Source organism: Diadema antillarum, unplaced genomic scaffold (genome assembly GCF_040938485.1).
Source record: "Diadema antillarum isolate AM-2024a unplaced genomic scaffold, OU_Dant_1.0 seq00000744_RagTag, whole genome shotgun sequence".
Taxonomy (NCBI): Eukaryota; Metazoa; Echinodermata; class Echinoidea; order Diadematoida; family Diadematidae; genus Diadema; species Diadema antillarum.
Genome location: NW_027271641.1, coordinates 503,378 through 515,871, shown reverse-complemented (window position 1 = coordinate 515,871; position 12,494 = coordinate 503,378). Strand labels below are relative to the sequence as shown.

General features: G+C 40.0%; 1 protein-coding gene across 1 annotated transcript in view; it reads left to right on the top strand.

The window, feature by feature from the left end:
- Window positions 1–7,559, top strand: part of LOC139738476 (CMP-N-acetylneuraminate-beta-1,4-galactoside alpha-2,3-sialyltransferase-like) — a 28,987-nt gene extending 21,428 nt beyond the window's left edge. Inside the window, exons 7-11 of the mRNA XM_071649102.1 lie at window positions 896–959; window positions 1,589–1,684; window positions 3,166–3,352; window positions 4,334–4,474; window positions 6,226–7,559. Of these exons, the coding sequence (XP_071505203.1) occupies window positions 896–959; window positions 1,589–1,684; window positions 3,166–3,352; window positions 4,334–4,474; window positions 6,226–6,465 (728 nt within the window). The 3' untranslated portion in view covers window positions 6,466–7,559. The remainder of the gene's footprint in view (window positions 1–895; window positions 960–1,588; window positions 1,685–3,165; window positions 3,353–4,333; window positions 4,475–6,225) is intronic.
- The last annotated feature ends 4,935 nt before the right edge of the window (window positions 7,560–12,494 follow it).

The following is a 12,494-nucleotide window of genomic DNA, read 5'->3' as shown; positions in this document are numbered from 1 at the left end:
AAATTGCACCGTTTACAACATCAAAATGCAAAAAGTTCTCACCGTGGGAGGGGAGGGGGGACAACGGCCACCTCCACACCCTCCCCCCCCTGCTCGCTCCCTCGCAGACTAACACCCCCCCCCCCCCCCCCCCCCCCCCCCCCCCCCGATGAAGCTACGCCAGTGCCCTTTCCCCGCTTGGTTTCCCCATGGAGCTACTAACAGGCGTAAATCTCTGTTAGTAGCTCCATGGTTTCCCCAACAACAGTAACAGGGCATAGTCTAGGGATTGAGAGCTTCCTATATTCCAGATGTCTGTCAAAAAAAAAAAATCGCACCCCCCTTGAAAAAAAGCTGGTGACGCCCCTGATGTAGTCTTCTTAACTGTCACCAATCTAAGGGTCAGTGATATAGTTAGGAATTTACAGTCACTGATAAACCTGCAACAGAAAGGTGTGATCAAAAAAGGACTCATATGAAAGGGATGTTTTATTTCTGTTATATGAAGTACTAGCAAAGGATGCTAAAAATCATGATGCAAAGATACAGCATCAGATTATACAAATGTGGTTTCTGGGAATAGCAACTGAAGAGTTTGGTCGCAAAAATGGGGTAACCTCATTTTTGTCAATTTGAGATATTTGTGATTAAACCTGCGAAAAACGTAAAATGATAAGAAAATGTGCAATATTTTCAATCAGAACTTCCACCATATTCCATGTTAGACAACAGGTAAAGAATCCATTGAAAGGTTTCATTTTGCTACATTTCTGATGATGGATTTTTTTACTTCAAAATGCTTGAAAATGGAGCTTAAGATATGTTTGCAATCGAACTCTTAAGTGTAGATGTAAATTGTCTTCCTAATCTTTTTCTCTCACCTGTACCTGTCTTCCCATTTTTCATGTCAATACAGAGAGCACAGTGCTAAATATCCTGCAGCACATGCCAGACACCGGTATGCCCGACAGTGTGCCTGAGTAAGTATCTCCATACATGTCCTGTTCAAGTCAATTTCGAATCACCGTTTATCTTGTTTTTGCAATGGAACAACTCAAAAATACAAACTTGAGACATAAGGATTTTGTTAGTGCATCCAATCTTTTTGCATTACATGCATTAGTCATCAGAGCAAGATATGTAAAAGTGGAGATTCGTGCATGATTTGTTTGTTTGTTTGTTTGTTTGTTTTCAGTCTCTGCATGGGGGGGGGGGGTAAGGATGGTATTTACATATTTCAATCATAAATAGTCAAAACATTACTACAGCAGGGTACAAGCAATGTATATTCATTAAAAAAGAAATCAAGTTGCAACTTAGTTGGTTTCATGCAGTGTAAATATTAACCAGTGGATGTAGTGTGTAAGATGGTGCCTCATTCACACTCAGAAAAAAAATCAAATGAACTGGCACTGCTTTAAAGTTGTGAATCTGCATAATTTTGAGACTTGTAAGGAGGAGGGGGTTTCATTCCAACTCACTCAATTTATTACTGTCATCAAAATCTTGACAAATTGTAGGGTAAGAGAATTTGATACTCCATGACCAGAAGCTTGTGCTGGATGAGAATGCTACAACCTCTATATTTATGTGAAATCTATTCTTCCAGGAAGTCTTGTCTGCGCTGTGTGGTGCAAGGCAATGGCGGCGTGGCAGCAAGAACGCACCTAGGCGATGTTATCAATAACTTTGATGTTGTGTTCAGGTAACTACAATTGTAGTAGTTTAATATGCAAAGTCAGGTCCATGGGTCTTTCCCATAATTGCATGATGTTAAGGGCCTTTCACATAAAAGGTCTTGACAAAATGGTGATTTGAAATGCCATAGCAGGAAAGACAGCTCCACAAGGCTATCTTGTATGCTTTGGTGTTGTCAGTTATTTTATAGTTTCTGTGTACAAAATTTTAAGTACAATTTGACAATGAATGCGTTGTTTGTAGGAGGAGTTTGAATGCAAAAACTCATAAATCCACTTTTAGCAACTAGAGGTAGTTGAGATCGAAGATGCTGAAAAGACAAAGAAAATAAACCTTTCATATATGTTATTAAAGGGACTTTCCAGACGATTTTCATAATTTCACATCTTGTAGTACATAAATCGACAACTCCATGTATAGATTTGTGGAATTTATTGTGGTTCTTGAGCAGAGAAACAATACTTTGAAAAACCTTAAACAAATTACACTGAACAAGGATGATGACGTAGCAGGTTCACATATTTCAGAAATGTAGCAGTGTAATTCCATTACAATACCGCTTGCTTGCGAGTTCACCTGTGTATAATCTATGCATGCCTTCTTCTTTTGTTCTGCTTCCTTGAGCCCCAACTCATGCATTCTTATGGTGACTCTGCCATGTCATCATCCTTGTTCATTGCAATTTGTTCCAAATTTTGAAATTATTCTAATTCTTCATCCCGATTCTCACAAATTCTGAAACTCTGTCCTTAGTATAAGTAATTTATAGTTGTTCAAATGTAAAAATCTGAAAATTATCCGGAGGTCTCCTTTAATGTTACATGTGAATGATACATGTATCTTCAAAACTCTTTGTTATGTCATGAGTAAAGTATCATTGTACATGTAAGTGTTAAATGATGTTACTTAAATAGCTTTTAAAATGGCATTTATCTGTGTTTTCCCCCAGCCTATACAAGAATGTACATGTGGGCTTGGTTTGAAATCCAGGATAATAAATTAAACCATAACAATGCTTTTGTTCTTTCTGATTTTATTTTACTTTTTTTTTTGGGGGGGGGGGGGGCAGGGTGGGAAGAACTCTTTCTTTTGGTTTGATACCCTTCACTAATCTGGTAGGAAATTTACGTAAAGAATGCAGATTCTTTCATTCGATTTGCATTTTATTTGATGAGTAGCAAACCTTATTTATGGATAAGTTGATATGCAAAAACTAGATTGGTTAGATTTGAAGTTGATAGGTTAAAGTAAGATCTTGAAAGTTTGGTAATGAAATGGCTGTGAGTGGTGCGAAACTTTCCGTATATCATGTTTAGCCATCTGATAATTACAAATACAGTTGCAAAAATTTATGAGAAATCTCCACTTCTCAGAAAATTGACACAAAGACAGTGAGTCAGTCTGAGCTTTAATCAAAAGGAATATAAAAAGATTATATTTGCTTAATTGTCTTTTAGTATGTTGAAATAACTTTTGTATCCCCTTTAGACTGAATTCGGCCCCAGTCGTCGCCCATTCCCATGATGTTGGCAACAAGACGACCTTTCGCATGGCGTACCCCGAGAGTGCTTTCAGGCAGGCGGATCAGTACGACTCGGGCTGGACGTTTGTCGTCATGGTGTTCAAGCCGCTAGACCTCGTCTGGCTGGAAACTGTCATTAGAGGGCGCCAGATGGTGAGTCTGTGTGTGTGACATTGATCCTTGATAAAACCCTTAGCGCTGTCTAGTCCTCTCTGATTCTACAAGAAGCTCTCTGAAAAAAGAAATGAGAATAAATAATAAGAAACTACTTCTTTATGTTCTGACAAGAGAATTATAAAGTCTGTGGTTTTGAATTGTAATAATAATCACCTATTCAGATGCATGTAACACACAAGTACTGTTTCTCCCGGATTGTTTCTAGGAACCTCCTTTATTTTGATCTGTGAATGTTGGTGACCCTTGTATTTTATTAACCCTTCCTGTTTGTTCTCCGCTCCCCGTGCTGGCTGTAGTGTTTGTTTGTTTTGTTTTGTTTTTTCACTGATTGGCACAGATGTCTGGAAAGCTAATTATCAGTGAATAGAGATTACCCAACACCCTTATCGCTCTTGGGTCACTCTGGCCTTCTTATTGGACTGAGGCACTTTGCTCTTTTTGAGTGGGCTTGCTAACTATAACAACTTGGTCAAGTTTGGTGGGATTACTAAACAGTGGCAGATCCAGAGGGGGGCGCACAAGGCACACACCCCCTTTCATTGTATGTAAAAAAAAAAATAAATAAATAAAACAAAAAAAAAAAATGAAACCCGGAAGTGGCACCAGAAATATTTTTGTGCCCCCCCCCCCCCCCCCCCTTCACGGAATTTCTTGATCTGCCCCTGCTAAATGCTGATGAAAAAGCTTGACAAGTTAAAGCTGAGTGCCTGGACACATAATGGGTTAAGAGGGAAAAATGAGGCCCCTAGGGACTACATGAATGTAAAGATTAAGAAAACCAAACAGACCAATTGTAGGTCTCTTCGAATAAAATAAATTTTTTAGATAATACACCAGTCGACATTTTGTGCGAAATTTTATACCATCACACTAATGACCATTCACTGTTTATAAATTATGTCAGTTTGTCTTCCTTTCTTTCTTTCTGTTTTTACCGCCTCTATTTTGGGCAAGTAGAACAGTGGTGATGGATTCTGGAAGAAGATTCCACTCAGCGTCCCCAAGCCCACCAAGGAGTTCCGCATCTTCAACCCCGAAATCCTGAGAGAAACGGCCTTGCTTATGGGCTTTAATCTACAGGGTGGGAAGTCCGACAAGGTGGGTGTTACAAGAGTAAAGTGTCACATGGTTAGAGAAATCAACCCAAGACGAGTTGATTCTATCATGATTTGTCTGGTGAAAGGCTCCCTAATGCTTCTTTATGGCTCACCTGAGCTAAAAGGCTGGATTTTGACAAGTCTAGGCAGAAAATCATCAGTAGGGTGAGGAAATGATAGTTTGTACAAGTGGTGGTCCGCCCCCCCCCCCCCCCCCCCCCCACCACCACCACCCAGAGGGGCCCCCTGGGATTGGCTCAAATACACAAAACCTTACCATTTTGACATTTTAATTTTACCAAACCACAGGTAGCTGGATTTTTTTTTACCAAACTTGGCAGGAATCATGAATGGGGGAGCTACATGCTTAACGAATGTTCGCAATTGTTTACATTGTTTCATCTTGTTGAAAACAGTTGGCTGGATTTTCGCCAAACTTGGCAGGAATTATCAGTGTGACGAAATACTTAGTGAATGTTCATCATTTGTTGCATTTTCATCTTGTTGAAAATGGTTTGCTGGATTTTCACCAAATTGGCAGGAATTTGAGCATATCTCTTTTATCCGGCTAAATCGATTATCTGGACTTGCGCTGGTCCTGACATGGCCGGATAATCAAGGTCCTACTATACTTTCATTACATTTCTATATGTGACCATGCATCACAAAACCATCAAAAAGTCGCTAGACACTGATTTTTAGTTTAGAGCAGTTTCTGAAAGAGCAGATTTTAAACATTAAAATGGTGTATAACTCTCCTAACCTAGCTAAATATTGGGAAGAAAGCACACATTCTGGGAAATTGTGTACTGAAAAAAGAGGCTCTGAGGTACAGGCTTAATTCAAGCTGACTTTGTTAATTACAATGGGAGTTGCCTGTATTATGTTTCTTCTTATGAATATCTTTCTCATAACTTTAACGATGAAGGCAGATTTATATCTTTCAGTCATTCTCTGTTTGTTTTTGTTTGTTTCGCTTTAATGTCTTACTCACATGTCAGTACCCATGACAGAGTCATAACTCTGATTGGCACATTGGCAAAAAGTGATATCCGTCATCACCCTGAATAAAACTTGTAGAACAAACAAACTCCACTTCCTGGAGCCCTTGTCGGAAATGCCAAGGCCCACATTCAACTCATTGCATCTGAAATCAGTGTCTGTATAAACATGAAATGATATACATAGTAGTATAGAACCAATGATATCATAAATATAAATAGAGGCATCTGCTTCCCCTCTCATTATAGAAAAATTGGTGTTTTAGTCCCTTTCATAACGATTAATATTCATAGGGTCAACACTGGATATGTTATCAATGTTAAAAGAAACACACACACAGATTTTACTACACCAGTAAAAGTGCCAGATATTTCAATAGTTTATGTAATGCCCCCCCCCCCAAAAAAAAAAAAAATAATGATAATAAAAATGCAAAATGAAAGCCAACACATTTTCACAGACTGTCCTGACCTTTGACCTGAGAATGCCATTTTTTCTTTTTTTTTCTTTTTTTTTGTAAATATGATATGAAAACAAACAGATTATGACACTTCATGAAGAAAAAAAAATGTACATTGATGTTTGAAGTTTGCAGTACCTGGCAATAGTCACCAAATTTCAACAATGCATACCAAATGTGATGCCTGGCCACTGCTCTGTGTAGGACCAAAAATTGTTGTAAAGTGTTTGGTATCTCACATATGTCTGTGTGTGTGTCTCTCCCTCCTCCCTCCCTTCACTGGCTTCTAGAACATTCCAACAAGTGGGATGCTGGCCATCATGATGGCGCTGCGGGTCTGCGACGAGGTAGCCGTGGCGGGCTTCGGCTACAACCCGGACAAGCCCAGCGCACCGCTCCACTACTACGACTCGCTGCCCATGAGGGAGATCTGGCGGTCTTGGACCCACGACATCCACCACGAGAGGGTCTTCCTGCGGCTCATGAAGCAGCAGGGTATCATCACGGACCTCACAGGGGGGATTCGGTAGCCCCCCACCACCACCACTACCACCACCGACAGGTGGTCCTCACCCTACTACCCCACCCACCTCTGGAAGTTATACCATCGGAAAGGTGCCATTTGCATGTGGTAGGAGACTGTGCTGTGTGGAGGGAAGCATGAGACTATTAAGCTCTTGTTTATTCCAAGAGTTTACAAGTGCAGCATCACCTCTGAGGTACAGATGTGGGAGAGTGGCTGCAAGATGGAGGGCGTTGCCGTAGGAGACCGGAAGAGCTCCTTTTGGGGCATCTACCAGGAGGAGTTTGCATGCAGAACACTCCGATCACCAGCATTGGAAGCAATGTCTCCTCCACCCCTCCCCTCTCATTCAGACACAAAGAAGGGCAGGTGATGTTTCAGGGGAAGAAGTAGAAGTGTTTGATCCAGTCCTTTAGAAACAAGGCATGTCCCATTATATGCCTGCCAAGAGGAACCAAGGAATAGAGAGACAGCCATGGTGCATGCAACACAGAGTTTCATTACAAAAGGAGCAGCATGATAAACAGGAATAGTTGATACCGTTCTAATAATGTGAATGGGGCTGCCATAGATAGTGTGAATTGGAGCTTAGAAGCTACAGTTGTATGAAATGATGGATCCTTTTTCAGCTTGCCTGCCTGCATGCAAATTTCTGAAATATTGACAAGATTGAAGGAAAGAGAGGTCGAGGGACCTCTGTAGTTGTGTTTGTGTGTGTGTGCGTGTGTGTGTGTGTAGCTGCTTTGTGATCTAAGAGATTATTTCATTAGTGATGTCACATCCTTTGGTCGGTCGTCTCCAGCAAACTGCCAGGATAGCAGCAGCGGGGAAATTTTGCAACAGTACTCGTCTCCTTAGTGACACGGCAGTGTGGACTCATTGTTTTCAAGGCTGCCTGTCGTGGCACACGTTAATAAGAAAGTGGGTCATTATCACCGACTGTATCTGACTCATGAGTTTTCCAAGCAGCTGTGCTTCGCTGTGCTTTCCCACTCCGGCCAGGGGAAGCAGGTGACAAAAACATTTAAATCTGAGTTCTGGCTGTCATTATGTTGGACCTTACACGTCCTACTTTGAACAAAAAATTATGAGCAGAATGCTTATTCATGTTTTTTTTCTCTCTCTCTCGCTTTTTTTTTTGGGGGGGGGAGGGGTGGAAGGGAGAGTTGGACATCACATTTTCTACCCATAAAGTTCCAAGTGTATGTTCCAGGTTTTTTTCATCATGGAAAATGTCAAAGGTTGAGAATGTGCCTTATAAATAGTTACAAGTACAAGAAAATCTTGACAGTAGTTGCCAAGCCTGATATATGTAAATTTCTTGGGAAGTCAGCACAGTGCTTGTATTGTGTGTTCACATTATGATGTGTACAGAAATGGAAACACATTTATTTGAAAATTTAAAGATCGTTTGCCATTCAGCAAAATCAACTCATACATGTATCATATCTTATTCTATCACCGCTGCTTCGTACGAGCGTTTTCAGGCGGCTGTTGTGTAAATGCGTCAGAAATGATCGATGGCTTTTGTACATGTATTCCAGTTCAATGAGTAATAGCGTCCCTAGTGGTATGCTCACAGTTGGCTTACTGACGTCTTCCTCCTTCGACTTTTCGTCAATTAAATAAACCACTTTTATGTGTTGAAAGTAGAAACAGAAAGAGAATACATTGTATAATGAGGAGAGTGCATACGGTATGGCATGTGCACAGCCAGCAAACTTACGTCTTGTGTGCAAACCCATGCAAAAGTTTGTCAGAAATTTTCATCGTCTTTTATTATTTTTTGGCAGACTCCCAAAGTTGGGATGCCCCTTTGACAAGGGTGCACCGTATACATGGAAATATTATGGTATTTCCATGTCACAGTATAATTTACGTCCTTCCTGCATAGAGTTTTAGATTAGAAGAGGGAAGATATCTTTGGTGTGCGAGTCACAGCGTTGTGGAGCTGACAGTCGTTCCATTCTTCAAAGGAACTTTTCCAAGGGTATACATGACAATTCTGTAGCTGTTAAAACTGTGCATGCATATTGTTGGCAGCGTTCTTTCTTCTCAGTTGACCTCACTGACCTTCAAATAGCCACTTTTCCTTTCTGAGCAAGCAATGTGCGTAAATGCTGCCTCTATGCCTCATTGAGCTTGTACCCTGTATTAGATTTAGGGGACTTTTTATTGATCACTTTAAAGGGATAGTACGGTATTGCTGGAGCTGAGGATTTGGCTTTTTACTTTTTGCGAGATACCAAGAAACCACTTATGAAATGGTACAGAGCATGCCATTCTAAGAGGAATTAAAAGTTTATTTGATGAAAATTGGTTTTGGAATAGCTAAGACATCCATAAACAAAGTAAAACAAAGCAATCGTATTAAAATATGGGTCCCACATTTTATCAGTACATGTATTACGCTGTTCTGGGTATCTCGGCCATTTCATAACCAATTTTCATCAAATAAGCATTTAATTCCTCATGGAATGACATGCTCTTTCGTATTTCATTAGAGGTTTCTCATCTCACCCAAAAATGTTAAAAACCTGAAGTTAGGTCTCAACCAAAACTATACAAGCCCTTTAATACACAATGTCATTTGGAATACTTTGTTGTTCTTTTTTAATAAACTCTTTTTTTTTTCAAGAAATGCAGGGGATATTTAACCAAGGCATTTTTTTTCTGATGAAATTATATCAATGCTGTGTTTAACAACAATGTTACACCCTATGTAGATTACAGAATTCTTACATGGGGAAGCTTGCCTTGGATCAGTACATGATAACTACATGCATAATAATTGACAAAAAAGAATGTCAAGATGCATTTACTGTGTTAATTTATGTCCACATGCCGATCGCTCTTTCATTTTCTCTTTCTTTTTTGTATAAAGTAATACATGTACTTTTCAAATTGATGATTTGTATAGTAATAGAAACCTTTGGATCATTGATGCACAAAATGATATGCATGTACTGTGAACTGCCTGAAGATTTAGGCCCAAATTCCCGAAGGTGGTACAATTGAAACGATGGTTTAAATTATGGACAATTTGTATGCAGCGGCAAGTGTCGCATTGCCTATTTTGTTACGAAATCAGTCACATGTTCATTTTGTTGATGAAATGATCATTTTGTCGACGAAATGTTTTTGTTAACGAAATGATCATTTCGTCAACGAAATGTTGTCATTTCGTTACGAAGACAAAATGACTGATTTTGTAACGAAATAGGCCATGCGAGACTTGGCGCTCCATACAATTTGTCCATGGTTTAAACCATGGTTTCAATTGTACCACCTTCGTGAATTCGGGCCTTAGAGTCTTTATCAATTAGAAAAATGCAGAAATACATAGGTATTCAACTAGCAAAGTGATATGTACCATACGGTATACCAAAGCTAGACGACATATATTCAAAATACTTTCATTTGTAATGGCCCCAAACTTTGGAATTCTTTGAATACTAAATTACAATGAACACCAGGATTTTATACATTTGGACATAAGCTGAGCCATTAACACCACTCTCACAGTACTCTGGTGACCGCAAAGGTTAGCAAATGATTAAAAGATACATGTAGTAACATTGATTTATACTGTTTGGAGTACAGTAGTTGTTAAACAGGTTCATATGGTCTGTTCTTAAATTTCTTAGATTTCTGTTTAGTTTTAGTAAAGCTGTATTTGTTTTTCTGCAAGCTGCTGGTACCCACATTATTTTCTTTTTAGTGCTACCTTTGCTTCGGTCTTGTCGGTGCTTTTCTCTTTCTTTCATCTTTTTTTTCCCCCTGTTGTGCATTGGTGTGTTCACACACACCCATCCAGGGCCCCGTTGCAAGAAAGTTGCAATCAATTGCAAATAATTGCTAATTTTGAAACAACCATTCTGATTGGCTCAGGGTCTGCCCTATTAAGAAGACATGCATGCAACAATGACTTTGATTGGCCAGTGACAATCAGTTGCAAGTTGCGTTTAAACGCAAAGTTTCTAGCAACGGGGCCCAGGTATACTAGAGTACGTTGAGAGTGTGTGTGTGTGTGTGTGTGTGTGTGTGTGTGTGTGTGTGCGTGTGTGTGTGTGTGCATGTGCATCTGTTTTAACTTCTTTTCTGAGGACCTACAACGTGTACCCCCACAATCTTCTACTTCTCTGTAGGATCCCCCTTCCATTTTCTTGATTTTTAGATACAGTATTCATCGCATAATCGGGCATCTGATAATCGGGATCCTCGCTTAAATGATATACGCTTCCCAGAAACATTTCCAACACACGTTATTTTCACTGGATAATCGGGCGGGGACCTCTGATAAACGGGACAATTTTTCTTCAAGCGATCTTTGATTTTGTTAATATTTTACACAAAAAAATCTACCAAAATACCACAACAATATTTCAAAGATTCCGTATCAGTTGTCGTTTACAACAAACTTACAAAGCAAGCTTCGGATTGGTGTGTTTTGACCTCCGTCCATCCAGTACATGTACATGCATAGCCACGAAAGCGCCGTGTATAAGTATCCATGCCATCGCAAAGCACATGCCTTCGCGAACATTCTTCTCCCCTACGTAAGCAAAGCCATGTGCTCGCTTGCAATTCCTACTCGACTCACAGCCAATAAAAAACATGCCTCGCTCATACAGCCCAGGCTGTGTGCGTTGTTTAATCTCAGTCATACACTCTGAGGGCAAAGTCCATTGTTATCGCGCGCCTTCGTATCTTGTTATCTACTGTCTTTGGTTTCAACTTTCAATACAGCTGTACACTGTGATCTGTGTGTACGTCACAATCTTCCTCAGTTGTGACTGGGCAAAAGTTACGTGATTGAAATGAGGGCTATGAACAGTTGCGTATTCAGTGAAATGGGGGAGAGAGTGGGAGGGAGAGCGTGAAAGATGAGAAGGGTTCAATGTATGTGCGAATACGTAACGTTTTAAGAATCTAGACTATGAGCTGACATTGATTACGTGTACACGCGTGTTTGACAGAAGAATCGAACCCGGTTGCGATTTAATAACTCTACATCACATGCGAGAATGCAGGGAGAGCTGGAGGGTCGCGCCGAGGGGTAGCGTGTTGTGTATTCATGTACATGTACAGTACGTCAGTATGCATGTGTGTGTGTGTGTGTGTGTGTGCACTACATGTACATGTCGTATGCTGTTAGTGTGTGGTGAGTACTCATCGCGAAATCGGGCACCTCGCTTAAAGGGGCCGTGTTTGCTACTCCCAACCTGTCCCGATTATGCGATGAATACTGTACTGGTATGAATATGATATACTCCAGTCAAATTTAAGTGCATTCTGTAACTTTATTATGTAAAGCTCATTCTGTACATTGTATACACATGTACATGTACATTGAATTTTCAGATTGTTACTGTTTGGTCTGTACATGAAGATGTGTGCTCCCTGTTCAATTTGTGAAAAAAAAAAACTTAATAAAAATGAAATGTATACGAGTGTGTGTATATTTGCGTCTGTCAGTTTTATTGTTGAAACAAAATTAACAACTGGATATCTGGAAAAATGCTTTCAAAGCTAGAGATCACAAGAAAAAGTCGACCTCTGGAACGGGTCTAGGGCAATTACCCCCTGGGCAATTACCCCGGACCCTTCCCCTGGCCCTTATCCTAATCCTGAACCTAGTCCTAACCCTAACCAAAACAGCACAGAGGCACAAGTTTTTGTTTTGTTTAATTTTGTTGTTTTGTTCTGTCATTGTTTTGTTTGCGGGTTTTGTTTTGTTTTTGTTTTGTTTGTTTTTTTGTGGGGAGGGGGTTGGTTGGAGGGATGGGCTCAAGCATAATTTGTATGATAAGGTGATTATAGGGAAGCCCCTCATAAAGTGGACCTAACAACCATGACAATAGCTTACTAAATCAGGTTTCTCACTATATCAGAGTACAGAAATAAATTTATGATGAGTTGGGACCTGCAAAAGCATCTTTTGTGATAAGAGGGTTTTGTTTTATGCGACCTCTTTATACCGAGGTGTCGAGAAAATGACCAGAGTACTTGTTTGACATTGAATATACCCCTGGA